The 27367-nt window shown below is 41.1% G+C and overlaps 1 protein-coding gene across 7 annotated transcripts in view; it reads right to left on the bottom strand.

Annotated features, from left to right (window-relative positions):
• Nucleotides 1-1159: 1159 nt before the first annotated feature.
• LOC123031882 (charged multivesicular body protein 3) overlaps nt 1160-27367 on the bottom strand; it is a 52506-nt gene continuing 26298 nt past the window's right edge. The window contains exons 1-6 of one of the 7 annotated variants that reach the window (XM_044447331.1): nt 10844-10939; nt 7764-7824; nt 4663-4842; nt 3555-3676; nt 2970-3084; nt 1160-1543 (exon numbers count right to left, since the gene is read on the bottom strand). In XM_044447331.1, the coding sequence (XP_044303266.1) occupies nt 1401-1543; nt 2970-3084; nt 3555-3676; nt 4663-4842; nt 7764-7824; nt 10844-10888 (666 nt within the window). In that variant the 5' untranslated portion in view covers nt 10889-10939 and the 3' untranslated portion in view covers nt 1160-1400. Of the gene's footprint in view, nt 1544-2969; nt 3085-3554; nt 3677-4662; nt 4843-7763; nt 7825-9132; nt 9162-9228; nt 9280-10843; nt 10940-14659; nt 16664-23093; nt 23210-27367 lie in introns of those variants that run through there. The other 6 variants (XM_044447332.1, XM_044447333.1, XM_044447335.1 and 3 more) reach the window with 6 other exon arrangements.

The raw sequence follows: 27367 nt of genomic DNA, 5'->3' as shown, positions 1-27367 counted from the left end.
ATTAGCTAATAGGGTTCTGACAGTTTACACTCTTTCTGCCTGCCTACTCCGCACTGCCCCAACACCGGCCCTTCTTCCCAATCCAGCCCTGCCCCCGGTGGGCTACAATAGGCTCATTTTGTACTGCCCAGCTTGTCAATAAACAAGCAGGAAGTATTTGGCCCTCCTGCCTATGTGTCTGTTTCCCCATACCTTGTGCTGATTTTAGCCCCTCCCCTCCTGTGGGCTAAGTAATTTTGTTCCCTTTTTAAATCTCTTTCACTTCCTTGTTTCAAATCATCCTTTCACACCTATCATGTCTGACAAGAAGGAACTAGAAGTCCTCCCTAGAGATCTTCCAGTAAAAGATGCATTAAGGATGCAGCCCTACAAATTGCACTGATGCCTACAAACCTGGGAGGCTCTGAGATTCTTACATCCTGCAGAGATTTGAGGTGGCAGGAGTGGCGGTGGTGATTTTTTGTCTCCCCATTGGAAGACAATAATCTTTTGTGATTTTCTGGATGGTGCTTTGGAGGGAAAGAGACTAGAGGCATTTCCAGAAATCTTATCACCTGGCCGCCTCTAACTCCATGTCCACCAGAACCCCTCCATTCTTCTTGCTCTGAAATGCTTTTCATTCATTCTCCCGCTTCTCCTCCCAAGAGCAGAGCACTGTCTCCAACCCATTTTTAAGCAGACCTAGTCACCGGGACACTCTACTAGGGACCATACGAGTGCTTCCCAGATAAACGCTTTTAATAACGAATGGAAGAAATAACAAAGTCAGGAATTTTGTAAAGGATTTTTTAAAAAGTCCTCCTACCTCATGGTTTTATCCATTCCCTAATTTTATCACCACAGTCTTTTTAGAACAGTCTTTGTATTACATTGATTTTCAAAGTTATTTGGAAGGAGTAAAAACATTTTGCCTCATAATAGCTACTCAGTCTTCACATCAATAATCTCAGCTATACCTGAGGAATATATTTTTGGATAATTGGTCATTGATATGTGTGTTCAACTCAGATACTTGAAAGAAGTACCAACCTAGTAAGGACTCCATGGAAGTGGTAAAAAGCTTTTTATTAAAATTCAGTGAATATTTCAGCAATGTACATAATGTTAGTGTAGTGGGTTTCACACACAGAAGCACTTCTAAGAAAACAGCCATAAAGCATAGACTTCCAAAGATTTTATTTTGTTTAAGAATACATATACCATCTCCTCCATATTCCACCAGAGCTGTTTAGAGCTCATGTAGCTTGACAGAAAAAAGTTAAAAATAATATCTCTGATGGCAAACCCACAAAAAATAATACATATATATATATAAGAATATCTACAGGAAACGCTTTATCATAAAGGCATGTTGGAACAGCCTATGGCAAAATGAATCAAACTGTAGAGCAGTTTCATGGTTAGCTACGAAGAGTAGCTAATCGTGACTGCATAGCTTCAATATCTTCCTCTTCATCATCATCAACTGCAGCTGCTGTAGCCCCTTCAGGTTCATGTACTGGAAGGGCATCTGTGACTTTACTAGGTGCTTTACCTAAGGCTCCTGCAAAGAGGCAAAACAAAAAGAAGTAGAGCAGCAGTTGAAAAGAATCAGTGAAATATACCAGAATTAAGCTAGAGTCCACACAGTATTTGAAAATGTCTATCCCCCTGCCTATTTAACTTATATGAAGAGGACATCATGCAAAAAGCTGGGCTAGATGAATCACAAGTCAGAATTAAGATTGCTGGGAGAACTATCAACAGCCTCACATATGCAGACGATATCACTCTAATAGCAGAAAGTGAAGAGGAAGTAAAAACTGAGCCTCTTGATGTGGGTGAAGGAGAGCGCAAAAGTTGGCTTGAAACTCAACAATAAGAAAACTAAGATCATGGCATCCAGTCCTATCAAATCCTAGCAAAATCTATTTGGAAATGGAGGTAGTGACAGATTTTATCTTCTTGGGTTCCAAGATCACCGCAGATGGTTACTGCAACCAAGAAATTAAAAGACACTTGCTCCTTGGGAGGAAAGCTATGGTAAATCTGGACGGCATACTAAAAAGCAGAGACATCACCCTGCCGACAAAAGTTTGTATAGTCAAAACTATTCTATACGAACCACCTCATTTTTATGGATCAGTGGTATTGCCCTCTATTACAAAAGTTGCACTGGAGAATATACAAACCACCAAAAAAAAAGGTATCCCCTTATCTGTCATTCAAGAAAACTACTTGGTATAAGTCAAGGTATATAAAAGTCAGCCTGAGCCTGGTGCAACTCATCAGCCAACATTCTAATTACCTTTTGTAAAAATTTTAGTGAAAACATCAATTCTTCCTTTTATCCATGCAATCCTGTGCATGGCAGGCTTGGTAATACTGGGGGCTGAAGGGATTTTTTTCCTATATAAACCTATATAGTTTCAAGAACTTGAAAGTGTTAGTGCCCAATATTAACCCAGTTAGCTTCTGGGTGCAATTCAAAGTGCCAGTTTTCACCTATAAAGCTTCAGCCTATGTTTGAGAACAATTCTTTCCATGAGCCAGAGTCTCCTTGTCACTGAGATCAGCTAGTCTTGAGGGGGATCACTTGGGTTGGACTTTTTCCTCTGTTAACTACAGTGTTACAAAATCTTCTCCCTGAGAATCCCAGGCAGCCAACCTGCAGTATCAGCAGAATCCTGCCCATCCCACACACACCCATGTGGAATAGAAGGTTGCAAATAATGCAACATGCAATGGAGCAAAAATCAAAAAAGACAATGGGAATTATTAATACTAAAACCCTAAGAAAGTAATATGATAGAAACTGTATAAAGCTAATGTCTCATTTGCTCAGCAACACCTGTAAGATGTAAACCTGCATTTTTAAATTAACAGGCAAATTGGCAATGCACAAAAGATCCAGTTAGATGTTAATTAAAAAGTCACACACAGCAATAGCAGAAAGGTATCTCTATCTACTAATGTACACCTCTACTTACCAGCTGTAATTTCAAACAAAATTCTCTCAATTTCTGACTCAGCTTCCTCTTCCATTTCCTCTTGGTCCTCCATACTTTCAAAAGTGTCCTCCAACATATCTTCTATAATACCTGCCTAGAGGATATGAAGATGATCGTGTTGTTCATATACACAAAATAAGATAATACAGACCTAGAAATAAAGCCACATAGCTCAGACTGCTCCAAGAAACAATCATATAAAGCTAATTTTGCTAAGTTTCTAGATGGGAAAGTAGAGCAGTCAGTTTGCTTTCAACTGATGTTAAAGTGGCCTCATCTGGCCAAAGAAGGGTCAGGTAGAGCCAGAAGATCAGCAGACAAAACAACTGGGGAATGGTGATCTGAACCAGGTACCATCTTTTGCAAGGGGCAAAAGCCAACACATGTCCTAACCCTGAACTGAATGGGATTTTCATTAATTGTGACTAACTCAAGTGCATTCATTCCACTGAGTCTACTCCAAGGAGGACTTAATTTGGATTTTACCCAAGATCTGCTACAATGTATATGTCCAGATTATTCCCCCCCACCCCAACAAAAGAGAAAATAGGTTATTAATCTTACCTTCATCATTTCTTTAGACAACTCCCTCATAGTAGCCTGAATTTCTGGGATTTTCACTAAGCTCTGCATGGCTTTCATGACTTCTGTGCTCTTTTGCAACGAGCCAGCTACTCTCAGGACAGCTGCCAGGAGAAGGCGTAGAAGGTTTTTAGATCAGGCTCAGACCAGTAGAACATAATCTTTGGCTATGAGGTTGCTTCTTGCCATGAGTTCAAGATACGTATTCAGTTTTGAATAATCAGCATCAGAAAGCATTTGTGTTTTTTCTTGCGTAATCGGCTTATAAGGGCAACAAGAGATAAGAACATGAACACGAAGTGTTATCTAGTCTACAACCCTGTTTCCAGCAGTATTTATTATAATTGTTTGTATCTTTGGTGGGGGAGGGGTTCCCACCAAAATGCTCTCAAGCTATTAAATCTTCCTGACAACAGGTGCCATGCAGGTGCAGAGTCCGTATGTGTGATACAGAGAAGCCACACAGAAGAACTCCTAATGCTTAGCTGGAATCTATTTCCCTTAAATGTCAAACTGTTGGTTCAGCAACCTTTTGCCTTGGAAACAACTAAGTATACTCCATCTTCTGTGTAATGACTTTTCAAATATCGGAAACCTTAACTTTTCCAGGCTGTCTAGGTCCTTTGGAATCTTGAACCTGCCTTCTATAGAGTGGCTATCTATCCTAACTGTGTATTATCTGCAAAACTGGTGAGCAACCCTCTAAACCCTCATCCAAAGTCACTCATAAAAATGAACAGCCAGAGCCTAGGATAGAGCTCTGGAACACTTTACTTGAAACCTCCCTCCAGGAAGACACTGAGCTACTAATTAGCACTTGCTGAGTATGGTTGTTCGACTCACTGTGGATCCACCTAACTGTAACAAGGATGTCATAGGAAACCTTGTCAAATATTGTGCTGAAATCAGGATATACTAGGTACAGAACAATGTAGGCAAGGCATATTGCATGGGTGTTTCCCATACCACTTGTAGCCTCCTCCTTTTGGTAGCATTATTGATTACAGATGGGGAGGCACATGGGAGAAAATTCATTAATAGTTCTGTTAGGTCCCAACATGAAATGCCCATTGCTGAACCTAATCCTCACCCATCTGATTCTTCATGCCCATCAGCACTGAATTCATGTGGGCTTTGGAGGCATATAGTTTGCTCACAGCCTTCCGTGAACGGATCATCTCTTTTGCCAGGATGATACAAACATCTTTTTGGTTCTTTTTGGCCGCATCTTTAATTGATCTCTTTACTTTTTCTTCTTCTCGCTGGATATCTGGGTTTGAGGGAAAATGCAAACAAGAAACAGTAGCAATGGTTTCAGTTAGGGTTTTTAAAAGAAATGCAGAAAGCCATGTCCTAATGAGCAGTCTATCCTAGCATTTGGCTAGTCTGGGTAGCCCATCAGAATGTTGTTGGTTGCCAGTCCCCATACATTCTCCAAGATGGAAGGCCTTATTCATGACCTCATGACCTGTGTCTAGTTCTGAACACCAGACTTCTAGAAAGATGCAGACAAACTGGAAAAAGTTCAGAGGAGAGCAACAAAGATGATCAGGGAGTTAGAAACAAAGCCCTGTGAGGAAAGATTGAAAGAGCTGGGCATGTTTAATGCCATGTCAGAGTGGGAACAGGAACCCAGATCTCCAGAGTCCCGGTACTGCACTCTGAACCACTATAACAAACTGGCATTTAATGGAGACATGGCTCATCAATATAATGTCTAGGCAACTTTCCCTGTCCCATTCTGTTTCCATAGACTGCTTTATGCATCCACAGGAAAATATAAAAAGAGAATACACACATTCAGCCCATGAAACATAAATATATCCAGCCAGCCCTGCTCCCACAAATTCTGTCCTTACACACACCAGGAAAGATCTGTAGAACAGATCTACAGTTCAGCCAATTACACATCAAACATATTCATTAAAAATGTTTATTTATACTGCCCAGATTATTTATTATATGTACATCTCAACTTTTTCCTACAAGTAATTCAAGGCAGCTTACAGAAACCTCCTCCCCCTTTTAAATATTTATCATCACAACAAAGTTGTGAAGTAGGTTAGGCTGGGCTGAGAATCAATGACACGGCCAACACCACACAGTGAACTGTATGGGGCCACAAACAGAATCTCCCAAGGTTCATTTCAATACTCTAACCACTATGAAATGCTGTCTCTTTTAAATGCATAAAAACGTACAAGGATTACAAGACTGAAACGAAGACTAAATTTAACTTTCAAACAGTATGTATTGTAAGGCTGCAATCCTTACAATCCTGGCAGCAAGTCCCATTGAATTCACTGAAGCTTGCCTCTGAAAAGACATGCTTAAGATAAAAGAATGAAAATAATTGACTTAAAAATACAATGTTTGGAGTTGCTTGAATCTGAGGTGGGCTAAGGTCTTGTTCAGCCATTGCTCAGCAAACACAACACATCTCACACAAACAATATTATATAAAAAAGATTATGATTGTGAGTTACATGCTCTCCTCTCTTTGGTAAACTCCAGAAGAACAAGATGCTGAACCCAGCAAAATCTGTGACAACAACAGAATATAGTGGTACTTTGGCTCACAAACTTAATCCGTTCCATGACTCTGGTAGTGAGCCAAATTGGTCGTGAGCCAAGTCAAATTTCCCCGTAAGGTTCAGTGTAAATAAGGTTAATCCGTTCTGTTAATGTTTTTTTAATCACAGGGAAGATGAGCACGATTGCGGGCACGCCCGTGCAGGGAAGACGGGCACAATCATGGCCACCACCCCCCTGAGCACAACCGTGATCGTGCCTGTCTTCCCTGCAGGAGCGCGGCTGCAATTGCACCTGTCACTCCCCACCCCCGAGCACGCCCAAGATCGTCACTTGATGCGGAGTTCGCGACCAGAGGAAAATGTTTTCCTAAATTTCTGTTCGCGACCTGATTTGGCCGTGAACTGAGACATTCGTGAGCCTAGGTACCACTATAGCACTAAGACAATGGATTCTGCAATCAGCACAGAGGTACTGGCTACAGGACAAGTTTGGGCCACATTAAGAGTTCCAATGGAAGCAGCTGTCATAGGACTTCTCCCTTGCACTCCCTTGCCGTGGGGATAGGATTACACTCATACAGGGCATGAATTGAGAAGCTACATAAATAATAACTCACAGCACAGATCCTACAACAAATCTGTCCTCCTCTGTTCTGCACCCTTCTCTCTTCCAACAATTAGTCCATCTAGACAGGTTATTTACACAATGAAACACAGAGAATCTGTTGTTCCTGCAGCTGCTGCTCTTCCTCTCTATGGCTTTCTATAATTGCCCTGCCCAAACTTACTTGCATTGCACAGGCTCCAGTCATGGAGTAACTGAAATATCTGATGTGAGGACTCCTTTTCACCCCATAACCATGAGACAGATGAAGAACAACAAATCAGTTGTTCTCCAGCTCACAGCCAGTGGGCACTCCTGAGTAATGCAGGCTTTTGGCTGATGATGTTCTGACCCCCCCCCCCCCCCGAAAGCCATCTCTTCACCTACAGACATTTGCAGAAAAATAAAATAGTGCCTTTTCCAGATATGAAACATCTCCATATTTTAAAATAAAGAACAAAAGAAATGTATTGGCATTTATTTTAATCTCTTTTTGATTAACTTAAAATTGATCACTGCAATCAACTTTATGCTTTGGAGAAGCCAGTAGTCTCAAGCTGGCTGCCAATTTATATACTGTAAGCTGCCTAGGAAGGCCTTGGCAATTGTAGGTGGCCTATAAATCCATGTATAAATAAATTTACAGTCTGCACATTTGGGTCCCTGGATACATTAGAATTAGGAAAACATGTGAGAAAAATTGTGCTGGTGTAAAACTAATCATGCCCCGCATAGTCCTCAAATTGAAATGTCCTGTGGGATCTTATCTTGCAGATACAGCATCCACACCAAGCAGGTAACCTTTCCCAACCTAGTGTCCTCCTAAAGTTTTGGACTATAGCTCCCAGCATTTCTGACCACTGGCCATATTGGCTAGGGCTAGTGGCAACTGATGTACGGAGAGCACCAAGTTGGACTAGATTATACCAGAGCTGTATCTGAGCATGAGGCTGTACATGGTTTAATCACATTCTATTCACTGATATTTTAATTACAATCTTATTATTGGGTATCTGAAAGGGAAATTCAGAGAAAACTTGGGAGAATACAAACCTCTGATCTGTCTATCAAGTACCCTCATTTCTTTCCGTATCTTCAGTGACCATTCATTGACCTGAAATAGAAGAAGGTACAAATATCTAAACATAAGAGTCAGGACTTAAGAAGAAATGAACATGAATATACTGTTCAGGAACACTTTATAGATAAAAGGTTCAGATTCCAAGTAAACAACTTTTTCTAATCTGGTTCTACAATTCCCCTCAAACACAGCCAATACGACCATTTGTCAGAGACTGAGGGAGTTGTAGGGCAAAATGTCTAAAGGGACCCAGTTTTGGGAAAGCTGCCTTTCACCAAGCAAGACCTGCTTGACTATCAGACTTCTAGGTAAGGCAAGAATAACTACAACCTAATTCATTAAGGCTTTCTACACATCTGCCTCTGTCTCAAAGGCTCCAGACATATAAATGGAACTGAAAACCTATGTCCTGCCTAGATGTCAAATATCAAACTGGCTGTGGTTGAGCTAGGTGGACAGAGCTACATGTTCAGCACCAGCTATACTGCATGTAAAACAATCAGCATTGTTTGGGCAAGAAAGATTAATCCGAGACATTCAGTATAATTGATAGTGCTGATCATACACACTAATCTTCATATCAAACTGCAAACATGCTGCTGCACAAGGAATCAGAGCCTCAGATTATAAGTCAGTCAGATTAACTGAGACACGTCACCCATTGGTAAATTTAAAAAAGGGAACACATCTAATAAAGGCAAATGAACAATCCAGTGCACAGTGAGCCTAGCACAGAAAAATAGAATTTTTTCCTTAAAGAATTTTGGAATTACCAATACATTTTGAATTTAATAGCAATGTTGGTAAGTAAGCAGGAATATTTACATTTCTAACTCTTCTTGTTCCACAGAAAAGATAAAATACAAAACATACAAATACATAAAATACAAAACATTTACATGCTATTTCCAGTTTCTAAAAGCCAACAACAAAAAAAGTGTTATAGCACTTCCAAAAGATTCTGAGACCAGAGAATTAACTGAGAATGATTCAATTCATCCAGCTTTACAGTGATAGGATTCTATTATGAAGCCAGAGCATTCTAGGAGTATGATTGTTAAGACAACTTGCAAATGCTCTACTTGTTTTAGCTTATTTTATTTTTATTGTCTGTTTTATGATTGTTGTGAACTGCCCAGAGTGTGGCTGTGAAGTGGTATAAATAAATAATAATGTTTAGCAAATTCAACTTCTCTTCACTTGGAACTTCAATGGTCCCAGTACCTGCTGGAGAATGTACAAATTTTGGCTTCCCAGATTGAAGAGATAAGAAAAGCATTGTGGCATAATGAGAGTGCTGGAGTGGCACTTGGGAGACTGGGCTTACTGGGTGAAACTCACTGGGTGACTTTGGGCCAGTCAATGATACTCAGCCTTAAATTACTTCACGTGATTGCTGTGAGGATAAAATGGAAAAGGTTGGTCATGTAAGTTTACCTGGATTCCTTGCAGGACAAAAGATGGGATACACATGCAATACATAAAATTAGTTAGTTCAGCACCCTGCTTTTCATAGTAGCCCCTGGAAAATCACGGACAATAGTCTTCTTCCATTACCACTCCTCAGCAACTGCTAGCAAGGCATACTGTCTCTGAACTCTATCAAACCTGGTAGCCATTGATACATGTTTCCTCCTCTAATTTGCCTATTTACTTTTAAAACCAGCTGAACTGATAGGCATCATTTCATCTGGCAGTGAGCTCAACAGATCTATAATTAAGGCCCCACTAAAGCGATTTGCTGCTGGGGAGGAAATGCCTTATTAAAGGTGCCTCTCATGCCACCTCCCCACAATGTTCCTTGCAATTAGCAATGGAAAGAGTGCCAACCTATGGATTGCACTGAACAGGCATGGAAGTAAGTTGGGTTGCTTGTGCTGTTAAAGAAAGAAAAAGAAAAAAAAGAGACTTATTTCTGAGCTGTCTTATTCTCAAAGCTCTATTGGATAAGTTAGGCTGAGAGATAACATCTGGCTCAAGGTCGTATTTCAGCTGAGCTTCATGGTTGAGTGTGAAATTGAACCCACACCTCTATAACCATAGTCCAACAACACTACACCACACTGTGGCATGCTGGTTAATGTGTTGTAGCTGGAAGTTCATCATGTATATAGATACTTTTATTTTGAAAATACCTGCATTGGACTCACAACTGTTCTCATTTCTGAGAGTGCAGAGTTATCAGTCCATATAATACTGACTTAAATTACAGGAATATTGTAAATATTTTTGAAATATGAAGTACTTTGAACAGTGAAAATGCACTATATAAGCAGAACTGTTATTGCATGCATGTTTGTCACATGTCTAACATCCAACAATAGTTGGCACATGTGAATAAAACATCAGATTTACTATGGAGTCAGATCACACACTGAACTGTCATTCAGTAATGCATGTACAACCAGCTATGATTTAAAGCTCACACAGATAACCAAAGTGCACTGGAACGGAGTTCTCACTCACGCAGGGTAGTCATCTGCTTTATTTTGCTTAGCTGTAAGGACAGTTTACTTCACATCAAGAGCAGATATTGTCAGAAATTATTTCTGTGTACCTGTACAAGCTAAATTTAAGTTCCCCTTAAAGTGATACACAGAAGCAGCAAATGAACACATGTGCTAAGTTGTGCGTGTATGTGCTTGGCAAAGTAGCATCTCTATCAGGCAAGGGACATCTACTCAGGTGGAGTGGCCAGCAGTGAGGCGGGAGGGTCAGGTCCTGCTCTTCAGGAAACAGTGCTGACGACCACTTTAGCAAGGGCTCAGGTGCCTGGGGCGTGCAAGATCCGCGCTGGAAGGACTTGCAGGCACGACCCGACCCCCCTGCCGGATTGCCTTCACGGCCCCAAAAGTGAACCACCCCGAGAGCGCTCAACAGCCGCGGTGTTTCCTAGCCAATGGTACGGTAGAAAAACGCCCTGGCCTGCCCTGCCCTGCCCTGGCCTGGCCTGCCCCCGGATCCGGCTTCCAGCCCCTACGTCCAAGCTGCTTCTGTAGGCCCCTTCATTCCTGCCTCAGCTCTTTTCAGCGTCTCTCCAAGCAGGTATTACCAGCTCTTTGGGAGGCTTCTCTTGGGTCTTCCCGAACAACCCCATCTCCGACCAACAGCACTAACTGGCTCTTCTTCCGGCTTCCCGGCCACGCCTCTCTTTCTCCCGAGAAAACCAGGAAGTGGAGGAAAACCATAGAGATAGGGAAAGATAGAGTGCTAGTCTCTGTGTGGCGCGGAGGCACGCTCGAAGCGTTTGGTTCCGTTGTCCCTTGCCGTGCTGAGTTTGTTTGCTTTGTTGCTCAAGTGCGTAAAGGATCGCAGATGATCTTTGCATTTTAGCAATACCGTGGCTTTATTCCCTAAACCAAAGGTAACAAGAGTCGTTCATGTTTATAAGAGAGATGTGTTTTGAGGCCTTTTGCATCTAAAAGGGTATGTTCAAAGCCCTTAAATTTGTAGACAAGAAGACGTCTTATTTTTAGATGACAGAGTTCTCACCTGTCTGTTTCGGCACAGACGGCCTGGAATAGGAAGTCCTTTGGTTTCAGTCATTAAAGGAAGGCCCAAAGATGGCTATTCCCATTTGGAACCCAACTGATCTGGCCACCTTCATAATAACTGGCTGACTTCTGTTCTCATGTTCTGGCCTTTTCTGAACCTTGGGAGAGCTTCTATAATTAGTATAATTTCCATTCTGCGAAGAGAAGCTGGGGCTAGGGAGAGAGATCAGTGGTGTGACTGAGTCAACCCAGTGAATTTATAGCTTGCGTTTCCAAGCCCCAAATTCTTCAGCTGTGGACCTTACACTTCCATGCTTTGGAATGATGTTGGCCATCTACAAGTAGTGCCATCTCAGCTGCCAGGCACTCTGGTATAATACTGGATAAGTGCACTGGCTGCCTGTTAGCTGTTGAGCCATGTTCATGATTTGTTGTTCAAAGCCCAAGATAACTTGAAGCCAGGATACTGCTGAATGCACCGAGTATCCCCTGAGGTCTTTGAAGGCGGTCTTACTGGTCGTTCCATGACCAACAGTGTATCAGCACAGTGGTGGTGCCCATCCCCTGGAATGCTTTGCTACAGGTGCTCCGAGTAACTGGTGAGCTTCGAACACATCTTGAAAATGAAATTGTTTCCTCTGATTTGTAATCAGTTATGGTGCAGGTCTGTTTTACTGCTACTATTGTAATGTGTTTAAGGTACTGTATTTATTGTTTTATACGGTTTTTATACTGTGCTGTACACAAAACTGCTTGGAAATTCAAGAGAAGAGCTGTTTGGGGAAATTCAAGGGAGGAGGCCATTTCCATGATGATGGTTGCTGCAGTGTAGGAGGGAAATGAGTGAATATATACCTCTGTACCTCAGCCTGATGCACAAATCAATAGGTAGAACTTATACTGATAAAATGATGCAAATATTAACATATAGCTGGACCAGAAAAAGAATGTTTTTCTCTAGAAATCAGCATGTCTGCATCCTTGAAATATAGCTGACACTAACCAGGTGCAATTCTAGAGACACTTGCCAGGTAACAGCAGCTCAAACAAAGGGCACTTCACACCAATCCACCCCATCCTCCTCCTCCTCATCCCTGGAATAACACCCCATTCTTCTCCCCTCCATCAGAGTATCTTCTTTCTCTTTGGTACACAGGCAGGAAAGATCATGTCATTTTAACTTTTTCACTTCTGTAAAGTGTTAACTGTGTTAGGTGTAATCCTTTAATGATCAATGTATAAAGGGGCCAGCTGAGGGCTGCTCAGGTGCACCATCTGAAACAATTCATTGGCAGCCAGTTGTTCTCGACAATAAATCTTTTATAACAAAATCTTCCCTTGTTGTGCACTTTGGGCATACAGACATCAGGACATGGATTATTTGGTCAACAAGCCTACTAAGCTCCTCCCTTTATAATAAATAATACTGACTTCAAAGCTACAAATTGGTTAGGGAAATCTGCCCGTAGCTATTGAAAATATTATTGTAGGTGTCAACTGCATGTCCCTATTAAAATTAATTAGGGTGCAATCCTATTGCAATGATTGCAAGACCCTGAGCCTGGAGGCTTCTGCTCATCTGATGCAGGACAGGAGAAGCAATGAGGAGACCTTCACTTCCCCCCCTTTTTACCCTGCACTTTTTCACTAGATGGGGTTTTTTGCCTATATAGCAACAGTGTTTCAGGGCAGGAGCCTACCTCAGAATAATAATTCGTTTCCTGGCTTCTCCTTCCTTTTCCCCACACTAGAAATCCCCTTCTCCTTTTCACTGAGATAGCTCTGCTCAGAGAGCAACCCATGTCATTTTACTTGCTACATGGGGAAAGGGGGTTGGAGCTCCTATTCCTACTCCAAAGGTGGGGGAATATCCTGTGGCTATGCTCCCGCCATGTGTTTTGAAATCAAAATAACCTGGAGGTGCACACTTAGAGGATCCCCTTAGAAGCCTCCTTACTGAGTTTCCAGTGTCTAGGTTTTATAGTTTTGGAGCTCTGGCACTAGATGGACAGATGAATAGGTTTTTCTTACTCTAGTTGCATGCTGTTCTTATACTATTTTGTTGCTCTTTGTTGTTTTATTGCTATTTTGTGCATATGTGATTTTATTAAGTCTGTTCTTCATTTGGCCTTTCAAAATTTGCTATTTGAATGCTATTTCAGAGCTATTCTAGCTTGGGGCAGGGGAGTAACATGTCTGGCATCTTGGTGGCATTGCTCTCAGCTTCTCCAGCACTCTTATTCCCCTCACACATTTAGGTGTGAATTCAAGACACAAAAATTGATACATTGTATCAACTGCAGTAATGCTTCAAAGATAGCTAATGAACACTATGACAATTTGATCTGCACCTATTAAACATATTAAAATGCTTTTTCAGGAAACTCCAATATATATCAAAACTTTTTCTTTAGACTGAGCAAAAGCATGTCTGAAACATCTTTACTGCTAATAACTGCTAGTTTGTGATCTAACTTTTTTTTATAAAGTACTATTCATTCTGCTAAACAGCAAAACAGTTGTAGATAATTGAAGGAGTAAGTTGATAAGTAATATTAGGTCCTATTACAATGTTATCATCATTAATAGCAGTACACTGCTTTATATCTCACCTTTATTTCTCTTGTAAGAAACCCAAGGTGATTTAACAGTTCTTGTCCACTCCATTTCTATCCTCACAGCTCTGTGAACTAAGTTAGACCAAGAGTCAGTGACTGGTCCAAAGTTACCCAGTGGGCTCATGGGTGAGTGAGGACTAGAACTCAAATTTCCCAGGTCCCCAGACCACACTGGCATATCTGTATCAGCTTTTAAGATGTTCTGTAGAGGCCCTCCTGTATTTTTTATTCCATCTAGCAGCTACCACATTTAGGTTCTGGTGACTGTATCTGGAAATCTCTCCTCTAAAAGGCCTATTCAGTTGATTATCTTTCCAGTTTTCATTTTAGAGGTCTTTTTGATGGCTGTTAATATAAAACACTTCAGCTCTCACTGCCTTTTGTTCTGTCTGATATGGGTTTCTGAATGCTTTTACATGTTTTTAACAAACTTTAAACATCTTTTTTATTGCCTTGATATTCTTATAAGTCATAGTAAGAACTCCTTTTATAATCTGGCAGGACAGACATTTTAAAATTAAGGGATTAATGAAGCTTTGTATTTTGTATTAATAAATCACTATCAATATAATGCAACTTTTGAAGAGTGATGTAAGCAACATAAACAAATTAGGCTATAAATGGCCTGATTCTACATTTAAAAACCATAAGATGTTCCAAATTTATTGGAACAAGGATAGAATATTGATAAATAAAATGTTTGGATGGGAGGCAAGAGAGAATCACAACAATATTACAATGAAATATGACAAATTGTTCAGTTTCTTTTAAAATAATTTATTTCCATGGATTTGTTTTTAAACGTATTCTCACAGACCATACATTATTCAACAAAGGTATGCTGAACAAATTCTAAAAGATGAAACATTTAAATAAAGCAATTATATTTTGTTAAAATGACCATATTCACCCATATCCTAACCTGTTAAACATTTGGTGACAAATGTTTGATTTGCACTTGCAAAAAAGCAAACTAAAAACAAATATTAACTTCTGAACTTCCAAATGTTTTAAAGGAAAGATGTAGCTGTACAATATGTATTTATTATTTCAACACACAAGGCAACCAAATGATTCTGTCGTAAACATTAGCATCATGTTTATTTTACTTCACTGTACTAACACTTAAACTAAAACTTCAAACCACATGGTCTGTTTGTGACTAACATTTAAATGGCAAGCAGTAAATATGCAGGAAGATTACAAAGAACATTATCAGTACATAGCTATGACAGACTGTTGTTTGACAAAAGCTGATGTGTATATGGCTTCTTTTTCTTGTAAGAGGCCCACCTACAAACTGGGCAGCAGTGCCGCCCCCCAACTAGCCACATCACAATGCAATTCTGGTGAAAGACATGGCCACATGGCAAGCCCATTAAGAGACATCCATTTTTGAAATTTTCAAGACACACAACACATTCTGTACAGTGCAACATACTAGTAGGCCAAGCTGACCAGTCAGGCTCCGTATCTTCTACAGTACTGTCTGATCCATGTGACCTATCTTTGGCACATGAACAGGTCTCAGCATTGCACCAAGGCGCTCTCTCACAGGGATTCTGAATGGGATCCTGCTCATCCTCAGACACTTCTTTGCCACCACTTGGACTATCGCTGCATTCACTCTCTGAGTCACTTTCACTCTGAGAAGTTGCCATCATTTTCTCCTCAGAATGCCCACCAAGGCATTTAAATCGCCACACAGGTAAGTTTTTAATGTAATCAGTTGGTATCAGAGGGTGAAGCCACAAATCAGGGAAAGCTAGTCGCTCAAGAAACAGATCTGGATCTTCATCCCAATCAGATTCAAAGGGAAAGTGCTGAAATGAAGTAATTGGGTGGAACAGATAGCTAGTGTACCAGTCCCAAAGGCTTGATAGCCACTCTAGGTTATTGGCATTTACTTCATCACTGTTATTGTGCCGCCTTTTTTTCTCAAAATAATCTATTAATAAGCCATGACCCAGATACGTGCTCAGAAACAAGGCAGGATGTGAAGAGTAGAACATCCAGTCCGCTCTTACCCATGACGCCAGAGTAGTTGTGTTAGAATATCGAAACAGTTTTAAACTATATTCGTAGAAACTGTCTAAATAAGGTAACTGCAAAAAACCCAAGACTGGAAGCCAAGAAATAATTAAGAGAGAATTGTAAGTACCTAAAGTGCTTATAAGAACAACAAAGCGCTTTATAGTAGCACCTTGCGTGATAAACAGGTCCATCCAAGCCATTAAATTAACTAAGACTAGACTTAACACAAATAAATCATTAACTTCAGGTTGTAAGGAACGCAAAAAGGTGTCCATGGCACGTAGGGAAATAAATTCACCAGTGTTATTCCCATATCTGTAAATTCCTTCAGGCATTCTAAGTACATAAGATGGCATCTTATATATACCCAACTCTGCTATGTGACTCCTGTTGTCCCAGTTTTCTACATTCACAAAAATAAACTCAACTCTGCCGGTAAACTTTACGCTTAGTGCAGAGAAAAAAGCAGGAGGCTGGTCTAATTTTGCAAACAGGTATATTTTCACCCTATAGTGATAACTTTTATTCCATTCTTCTTTTAAGTGATCCAACTTGAAGATCGTTTTGATCCGAGAAGCTGCATGGGCTGTTATCCACTTGAAAATATGCTCTGTCTCAATTTTTTGTCCACCATATTCTTTAAGCATCACTTTCCCTTTGGATGTACTAGTTTGTGGAACTGACATAATTAATGTGGACCTTACCCAACCTCTCCTCTTGCAGTATCTACAAAGAAAACATTAAGTTAAACAATGTTTCAAAATAGTTCACATGTGTCTCAACGTAAGTATTCTATAATTCAAATAAGTTTATATACAGTATATCACAGAAGAGAGTACATCCCTCACATTTTGTAAATATTTTATTATATCTTTTCATGTGACAACCCTGAAGAAATGACACTTTGCTACAATGTAAAGTAGTGAGTATACAGCTTGTGTAACAGTGTAAATTTGCTGTCCCCTCAGAATAACACACAGCCATTAATGTCTAAACCACTGGCAACAAAAGTGAGTACACCCCTAAGTGAAACTGTCCAAATTGGGCATTATTAGCCATTTTCCCTCCCCGGTGTCATGTGACTCGTTCGTGTTACAAGGTCTCAGGTGTGAATGGGGAGCAGGTGTGTTAAAATTGGTGTTATCGCTCTCACTCTCTCATACTGGTCACTAGAAGTTCAACATGGCACCTCATGGCAAAGAACTCTCTGAGGATCTGAAAAAAAGAATTGTTGCTCTACATAAAGATGGCCTAGGCTGTAAGAAGATTGCCAAGACCCTGAAACTGAGCTGCAGCACTGTGGCCAAGACCATACAGCGGCTTAACAGGACAGGTTCCACTCAGAACAGGCCTCGCCATGGTCGACCAAAGAAGTTGAGTGCACGTGCTCAGCGTCATATCCAGAGGTTGGCTTTGGGAAATAGACGTATCAGTGCTGCCAGCATTGCTGCAGAGGTTGAAGGGGTGGTGGGTCAGCCTGTCAGTGCTCAGACCATACACAGCACACTGCATCAAACTGGTCTGCAGGGCTGTCGTTCCAGAAGGAAGCCTCTTCTAAAGATGATGCACAAGAAAGCCCGCAAACAGTTTGCTGAAGACAAGCAGACTAAGGACATGGATTAGTGGAACCATGTCCTGTGGTCTGATGAGACCAAGATAAACTTATTTGGTTCAGATGGTGTCAAGCGTGTGTGGCGACAACCAGGTGAGGAGTACAAAGACAAGTGTGTCTTGCCTACAGTCCAGCATGGTGGTGGGAGTGTCATGGTCTGGGGCTGCATGAGTGCTGCCGGCACTGGGGAGCTACAGTTCATTGAGGGAACCTTGAATGCCAACATTGTACTGTGACATACTGAAGCAGAGCATGATCCCCTCCCTTCGGAGACTGGGCCACAGGGCAGTATTCCAACGTGATAATGACCTCAAACACACCTCCAGGACTACCACTACCTTGCTAAAGAAGCTGAGGGTAAAGGTGATGGACAGGCCAAGCATGTCTCCAGACCTAAACCCTATCGAGCATCTGTGGGGCATCCTGAAACGGAAAGTGGAGGAGCATGTGTCGTCATGGAGGAGTGGAAGAGGACTCCAGTGGCAACCTGTGAAGTTCTGGTGAACTCCATGCCCAAGAGGGTTAAGGCAGTGCTGGAAAATAATGGTGGCCACACAAAATACTGACACTTTGGGCCCAATTTGGACAGTTTCACTTAGCGGTGTACTCACTTTTGTTGCGAGCGGTCTAGACATTAATGGCTGTGTGTTGAGTTATTTTGAGGGGACAGCAAATTTACACTGTTACACAAGCTGTATACTCACTACTTTACATTGTAACAAAGTGTCATTTCTTCAGGGTTGTCACATGAAAAGATATAATAAAATATTTACAAAATGTGAGGCGTGTACTCACTTCTGTGATATACTGTATGCTACCATTTACCCTTCTGAACATAACGTTTCTGCTATTTTAGCAGAACTTCAATTGGTAGTCAGTGTAGATGGTAAGGACTGGCATTATACGTGCATACCTGCTGGTTCCTATTAACATCCTGGCAGCCCTGTTCTGAACCAACTGAAATATCCAGATTGTCTTCAAGGGCAACCCCACGTACAGCATGTTACAATAGTCCAATTGGGAGCTAGATCATGGGTCAGTGTTGCTAGGCACTGCTCATCCAGGTAAGGGCACAGTTGACAGATTAGCCAAAGCTGGAGGAAAGCACTCCTCGCCACAGCTGCCACCTGGGACTCCAGGGACAGCTCTGGGGCGAGGAGCACTCCCAAACTGCGCACCCTGTCCTTTAGAGGGAGTGCAACCCCGTCCAGAACAGGGCTAAAATCACTTACCCGGAAGGCTGAACCGCCTACCAGCAGGACCTCCATCTTGTCTGGATTAAGCCTCAATTTGTGTTGACCCTCATCCAGCCCATCACCCTGGCCAGACACCAGTTAAGGACAGCCACTGCCTCACCTGGATTAGATGTAAAAGAGAGGTAGAGCTGGGTGTCATCAGCATACAGATGACTCCACAGCCCAAACCACCAGATGACTTCTCTTAGCAGTTTCATGTAGATGTTGAAGAGCATGGGGGATAAAATGGAACCCTGGAGAACTCCATGACAGAGCTGCCATGGCGCAGAGCCACAATCCCCCAGCACCACCTTCTGGAATTGGTCAGCCAAGTAGGAGTGGAACCACCACAAAGCAGTGCCTTCAACCTCCAACTTGGCCAGCCTATCCAGAAGGATACCATGGTCAATGGTATTGAAAGCTGCTGAGAGGCCCAGGAGAACCAACAGGGATGCACTGTCCCTGTCTCTCTCCCTACAGAAGTCATTGTACAGGGTGACCAAGGCATTTTCAGTTCCATAGCTAGGCCTGAAACCAGACTGGAATGGGTCCAGATGGTAATAAACAAAAATAAACAAACAAAAATCAAAGTTTATTTGTAAAATAAACATAATAGTTTCAAGATGTTCTGTAATGTTTTTAGTAAATAAAACAAGGTATGATAATAACTTTTGACTGAGATATATCACTCTTTGTCTTCACAAGCACTCCTCACACAGAGATCCTCCTTTCTCTCCTGCACCCAGGTTTCTGTCAGCTTCTTTCTCACACCCTCATCTTATTTGACAATAATAGGTTCTGACTCTCCCTATTCAAGAATATGTCCTGTTAAGTATTCTGCTTCCTTATTTACAATCTTAAATGCTTTTCATACCGCTGTAGGATTCGAATGAGAAGGCTGCCTCTTCAGATTTGGTAGACTTCTGATAAACTACAACCCTGTCTGTTAACTTCTGACTGATCACACTTAACTTTAACTCTGTAATTGTAAACGCTCCCTTGCTCCTCACACACTTCCAAGCTCTGCCCTCACACTTTCAGTCACCAACCAATCAGCATACTCACCCCCTGCTCCCCCCCTCTTCTGAAACTTACTAACATTTCAGGGAACACAGTCCCATAACATTTTAAATCAGCCTTCCTGAATCTGGTGACCTTCAGAAGCACTTGGACCACAACACCCAGAATTTCCATCCAGCAGGGCCATTGAGGGGAAATTCTTGATGTTGCAGGCCAAATGTGTCTGGAAGGCACAAGTTTGGGGAAGGCTGCTTTAAAGTATTACAAAGTGAAATGCATCAAATTGGAAAGGCAGCAGCCTTGAAAATTTCTGGTATAGATGAGCTAGATGTGGTTGCATGAATTGGCCAGATAGAAGAATGAAAGATGAGCAGATAAACTCAGCCAGCTATTTTGTCTGCACTTGAAAAGTGTGCAGTTTTCCCCTTCCCTACAAGTTTGTGATCCTTACCCTGCTATCCCCTTAAGCTTCAAGGCAAAATATTAGCAGCAAGGATTGATGTATCTAGCACCTATGAAATGATGTATCATATAGAGGGAGACTGCCAGGACTGCAGATTAAACCTGTATACAGTTCAATTGGGAAAGTGGGGAAAATATGGGGAACTGAAGGCAGAACCTGCTGCAGAGGCTAAAGAACAGGCAGCAACTACAGAAGGGAGGGGGAATCAATACTTCAGAGAAACAATGAGGTGGAGGAGGCAGAACATGGGAAGCATGGACTGAGTAATGTTGAAGTAGTATTTACTTTCTAGTAATAGCTGTTTCAGATTGTATCTTAAGCTCCACTGAAATAGTGGTGTGTGAACTCCATCCAGATTTATTCAATACAGGTTTGAATAATCTGAGCTATATTCTAAAAAAATAGAATATCACTTCGCCTTCTTCCCCCAATTCCATCCCAAAATTTGGAAATATTGCCATGTTCCCACTGGAAACAAGGAGAACAACAGTCTGAATTTCTTGTCCTGCCCTGCCATTCTGTAAAACCTACCCTGCTGCCCACTAGGGCTTCATCCCACAGCCCATACCTAGCAGTAGCAGTGACTAGTACCTCTTCCTGGTGATGGGAATCCTGTAATAATTCAGGGATATGTTTTTAAAGACACCAGCATACCTACTGAGTAGTCAGGTGCCCTGAAAAATGCCACATTCTAGATTTCATTTTGGCAAATATTCACCCCAGAAACCTTTACATTTTGCAAAACTTCTGGATCAACCTGATAAATAGGGTACTTATCCAAAGTAAAAAATTACTGGTCTTAGTGGATAACTTAGTGAACAAATTGGAAGTTATGGTAACTCTGGGAGAAAATGATCACAATGTACCTGAGTTCTTTATATTAAAAGAAGTAAAAATGGAGCATAGCTATACATATGCTCTGTATTTTGGGAAAGGAGAAGAGGAGTCCAAGATGGGTGGGAGTTTTTAAGAAAGGAAATTTAAAGACACAATTGCAATCAATTCTAACAAAACCAAAAGGGCTTGATTGCTTTATTAGCCCCTTTCCAAGTCTACTACTGTATGCCTGTATGGAAGTTGGCCATTAAAACAGTTCTAGTAACTTTCCAGTTCAGAGGGACAAAAGTTCATCCATAGTGCCTCTTGTTTTAACCCTTGCCCTGGCAATGAAGTTAAACTAAACTCAGGAAAAGCAAGGTTTCCCACTTAAAGTCAGGAAAACTGTGCATCAGAAAAGAACATTGAGAAAAGGATAACTGCTGACTCTGCTATTGTCCACATACCCTGCTTATGGCAAAAATGACATGAAATAGTGTAAGAACCAACTAGAACAAAGGATTTTTTTTCAGATTTAAAATACTAAATCTTTGGCACAGATGCTGATGTTTGAGAGCTTAAGGAAATGTCTTGAGCAGTACTGACAGGGCATCATAGTGAGGAATTCTGGAAAAAATAACAACTCTAGATTAAAGTGTACTACTTTAAAGTTCTGCTTTTGCATTATTTGTAAAAAAAATGAATCACATAAGCAGCACAAAGAAACGATTTAAACAGAAGAGGCAGAATACAGAGACTTCAGAACAGACACTGGCTCTCTCAGGACACAGAAGCTGTCCTGGGAAGGACAATGGTACTGATCCTCCTTAGCCTGCCTTTCCATTCTGTTCCCAGAAAAGTCATTAAGTAAGAGTCTTTAAATCTTTAAAAGCAATGCTCCTGGAACTAAACTGAAAAATGTTAGAAGCAAAACTTTTTTTTTCAAAAACAGTCAAAATATATGATGCTCAATGATCTTTTATCAAATATGCACCATGCAGGAACTGCTAAAGATTTTGAAGTAAAAGATGAAAACACATGCCTGATTTCAGCCTTATATCTAAAAACCATGTGTATTAATACCAGAATTTTGTGAGCTTACAATTTCCTTAGTGACATTTCATCTGCAGAAAATAGCAGGGATATGTTATCTGCTGATCCATGATCAAGCTAAATAAAGAAATTCCATATCATAGTACCCTGAGGCAAGGACAAGTCTGTCACATCTCACTGCCCTGCACATACTCAGTAAACATTCTGAGTCAGACAGAAATTTCTCAGAGAAATGCAGAGGAAAATTATGAGCTGAAAATATATTGCAAAGTAGGTTATTACAAACATCAGCACAATCTTTAACTTAAATAATTGGAATGGCCTACAATTAGACATAACTGGCTCTTTAAAATACAGATGTATTGCTTACTGTTTGCCTTTTCTATCAGCTGGGCTCCTTCTAGTATCAAAGCCCATCTGAAGGAATGGCAATATTAGGAGATAAGACTATGTGATACTAAGCTTTATGTGGGAGAACAGTGTAATAACTCCTCCTCCTCTTCTACGCTTAAGATCTGTGGTCTTCATGCTCTACCACTATATATTGTGCCAGGTCCTCATTTCAAAGATCAATCTGAAACTGTCATGTCTAATTTGTACCTTAAATGTGAAGCAAAAGACTGATGAGGCATTTAAAATCAGAGTTTATCACAATGGCTTATAATGGGCTGTTCTGCTACCAATACAAGTATAGTATACAGTCAAACATAAAACTCCCCCATTGCATTTAGGCCTAGAAGTATGGAAAGAGCAATGCATCATTTACTGCCATTTTTGGCTAACGTGCAAAACAGGTCTCAGCAAAGACATATGAGGTCATCTTTTATGACAGGTATTATTTCTTTAGAATACTCCTATACTGCCTTTTAAGAGAAATGTCATAAAATGGTTACAATTACTGATGATGTCATGCTATCAAATTTAGGTAACACTCTATAACAATCTTTAAGAACATACCTGGGATCACTGGAGCAGTTGAACGTGCCTGTACGTATGCCAAACCTTGATACTTTCTTCACCATTTTCTCCCAATGGACTTTTCCCATTAAAGGGTTCCTATCATTTGCTATGACCTGTTGTTCAAATTCAAATTTAAAATACTTGTATGAGCTGCTGCATATTTAAACATTTGGCAGACATTGTAGTGGATATGATATTTATTTTATACTTCTATTCGACTTCTCAAGTAAAAAGTTATCAAACAAGCAAGTGATTAAGATCACATTCATGAAAAAATCAAGCCCCTTTATTCCCTACTGTATTATCATCAATAATACCATAGTGTCATTTTGAAAATTTTACTATGTTTGTATGCCAGATACATTTTCCTTGAAGAATTACAATTATTGCAGAACTAAAAACTGTGCTCAGTGTTCAGATACCTGCATGATTTGTGCCCAATGCAGACTTGAGCATGTGTTTCCAAGCCGCTGCTTTATCTACCTTAAAAAAAATCCACCAGTACATGAGAATATTGGTATCCTAACCACCGGCAACATCCAGTCTATGGTAGGTTTCAATCCAGCCTAGTCTCTTTTGTTTAGAACCATCATGCTGGAGCCTAAGCAAATTACCAAAGCAGAGACCACTCTGTGCTTGCTCAGAAAAATTACTCGGCTTCCGAGTAAAGAAAAAGGAACTTTTGCTTTCTCCCTGTCCAGATAAGCTGCCAGTGGAAGATCAGATATGGCAGCTTTAACAGGGGATGGGGATGGATAGATGTGTATGTGCATGAGAGAGAGGAGAATGATGAGTGTTTGTGTATATGAGAAAGATGACGAGGGGACTTCTTAGACATTCTGACACTTTGTGCACACGTGTGTGTATTTGTAAGAGCGACTGAGAATAAGAGTACATGCTGGTGATGATCTTAAGTTAAACTGTCGCTTAAGATCATCACTATGCTCTCAAGAAAAAAGCAACAGGAGGGACTCTGGCCATGGGATGCTAGGATGGGGTCCCCCAAGCATCACTATGAACAAAACAAGAATGGGGAAAAGGAGAGGCAGACGCCTGCTTTGCCTGACAGGGAATTTTAAATGCATGACTGATCAGGTATGACTCACTGTGTCCTACAGTTTCCATATACAGATGGTTTCAGGAATGTATCAAATGACTAAAAGCTAGCTGGTTGACCAATGATTTTAAGCCTACATTTAAGATGTCAAAACATGCACAGTAAAACTTGTTCCAATTTTGCAGGTGAATTGCCACTTTTGCTATGTGAAGATGGCTAAATGGAAATAGAAAATACAAACTAGAAAAAAAAGGAAGCAAGAAGATGTCCAGGAATGGAAACCTTCAAGGAAGCCACAAACATCTCTCTCCAATCATCGTCGTCGTCATCATAATCACCATCATCATCACCATCAGCTGCTAGGAACATAACAGTCAGTCTGCATTTTTTGTTTTCATGAGAGATGGCAGCATAACTGGATTCTTCTGCTCCCTACCTCCTACAGTTAACATTTAAATGTGAGTCAAACCAGTATAAAATAAATATTATTTGGATAAACTAATGGGATGAAGGGACAAAAGAGCCTGGAGCAAAACACTTTTTACAGAAGCAGAAGAACAGAGTGAATTCTCAGACTCATTTGTAGAAGGAATGTGGAAGTGCTATGGTGTCATGTAAGGTGAAGGGGGTGAGAGCTGGAAAAGCCAAACTGTCTAGTAAATGTAATGAGGATATGAAAAAGCTCTAAAAACAATTAAGATCTGCAAATATATCTGAAAGCAGCTCTAGCACCAATACAAGAGACACTGGCTGAAATGAGCACAAGTAGTAAAAAAAACCCCCAGCAAATGAAACTTTTGACTTGATATGCGGAAAGAAGTAAACAATTGAGGAAGAAGAAAATCGTGACTGTTATCTCAACATTTGTCTGAGAGGCTTTAAGGAAGAAGGTAGAGAGAGTTTAAAAAAGAAAGGGACAAAATGGATTCAAGACCTTTGTCCAGATCAAGAAATTACATCAGAAGTCTTGGAAAGGATTCACAGAGTCCTAAATAAGCATATGAAGTTTGATGGAGAGATACTATTGTAAGGTTTGCCCAGTCCATGATGAAACTAGCAGTCCACTGTGCATTGAACAACATATGAGATCAGGTGTATGGGGGCGATAAGGTGGAAGTCTTCCAGGATTTGGCAATCGAGACTATTAGAAAGCACAAACAATACAGAGGCTCTTAGGAAACATGGAATTAAATATATGTGGGGGTTCCTCCTTAAATGGATTATTTGGCTCAAGGGGAAATCAGTTATTATAACTACTATGGAGCAACTGTAGGATTTTTGCAAGGAATTGAAGATTGATGTGCCTGTATCTAATTTTGGTTAAAACACAAGATAAAGAGAAGCCTCAATAAAAGAGAAAGCAATGACAAAGGAAAAAAACTGAAGGGAGAAGCAAATATTGAAGATCATTGAGAGTGACTTCATTTCTTTCAAGGACATTGTACTGCCATAGCTCTAGTAAAAAGGAGAGAAGTGATTAGACCTTACAACATATAGCTTATGCTAGATTATAGAAATATAGAAACAGAGCGAGTCAGAAGGGGCCTCTCGGGCCATCTAGTCTGACCCTCGGCTCTGCTCACAACATGCCCACCATGTGCATGTCTAGCCTATCTTTGAACACCATCACTGATGGGGCCTCAACCACCTCTCGTGGAAGCCCATTCCATACCCTTGGGCTCCTAACTGTCAGGAAGTGCTCCCTGGCATTTAAATGGAACCTTGGTTCCCTGAACTTTGCTCCATTGCAGCATGTCCTGCCTTCCTCTGCAGGGGAGAACAGGCCTCTACCCACCTCCGTGTGACATCCCCTTACATATCTGTATGTTGCCAACAGATCCCCTCTGAGTCTCCTCCAGGCTGAAGAGACCCAGTTCCCTCAGTCTCACCTCATACGGCATCCCCTGCAAACCAGCCAACCTTGTGACCCTATGCTGCACTGACTATAACCTGGTTATATCCGTCCTGTAATGAGGGGCCCAAAACTAAGCACAATGCTCCAGTTGTGGGCGCACCAGAGTCGTATAGAGTGGTAGTAATACCTCTCTTGATCTAGAAGCCACACTTCTGGCTATGCAACCAAGGGTGGTGTTCACCCTCTTGACCACTGCATCACACTGCTGACTCATGTTTAGTATGCAGTGAACCAGCACCCCGAGGTCCCTTTCACAAGTGCTGCTCTCCAGCCACGTGTCCCCTAACCTGTACTTATGACACCTATTCCTATGCCCCAAGTGCAAGACCTTGCACTTATCCACATTGAATACCATTCTGTTGTCTCCTTCCCACTTCCATAGTCTGTCCAGATCCTTTTAGATCTGGAGTACCTGCTCCTCAGTTGGGGCAACTGCCCCAGTTTTAGTATCGTCTGCGAATTTGATCAGCAGACTGTTCACCCCTTCTTCCATGTCATTGATGAAAAGATTAAACAGGTTTGGCCCCAGGACAGAGCCCTGGGGGACCCTGCTTGTCACTGGCCGCCATCCTGATGATTCCCCAGGGTTACCTTCTGCTTTTGGTCAGTCAACCATGCCCTAATCCACTGGACAGTGCTTTGGTGTATCCCAAAACTCCTCAGTTTCTCCACCAGGATATCATGGGGCACTTTGTCAAAGGCCTTGCTGAAAGCCAGATAAAATTATGGGAAGGAATACTTTATAAATTGTTTACTCACTGTTTCACTAGTTAGGAAATATTTAGAAAAGGGGCAGAAAGGTTGTAGAATGGGGAAGGAGGAGTTCAAGATCAAGAGCTTTTACTCTTGGCCTCCCACAACAGTCTGCAATGGGGCGGCTTTCCGCTGAGAACTGCAGTCATGTTGGTCTCATTCCTAGGTATCAGGCAAGGAGGGTGCAGGGGAATATAGGAGAATGGGGAGAAGGGAGGGAGTGGAAGGTTTGAAGATTTTTTTTCTGGTTGCAATACAAGTACTTATTAAACCTCATTAGTATAGATATTATTTGTATAAATGCTAGTCTAAGATTATTAAAAGTCTGAATTATAAGCCTAGCAGACAATGTCTTAGATAGTTTAAATATAATTGCCTTTAATACAAATGGTCTGGGGTCTCCAGCTAAATGATATAAAATGATGCAGATAATATATGAACTATATGCTGATGTGCTGCTATTACTGGAAACCCTTCACAGAAAACAGTTTCAGTGTATTTTAAATCATCCATCCTTGTAAGAACAATATACTGCTAGTGGTACAT

The sequence above is a fragment of the Varanus komodoensis genome, unplaced genomic scaffold, assembly GCF_004798865.1.
Source record: "Varanus komodoensis strain SLA01 unplaced genomic scaffold, ASM479886v1 scaffold51, whole genome shotgun sequence".
NCBI lineage: Eukaryota > Metazoa > Chordata > Lepidosauria > Squamata > Varanidae > Varanus > Varanus komodoensis.
Note: the sequence above shows the minus strand (reverse complement) of the source record. Positions and strands in the feature narration are given on the sequence as shown.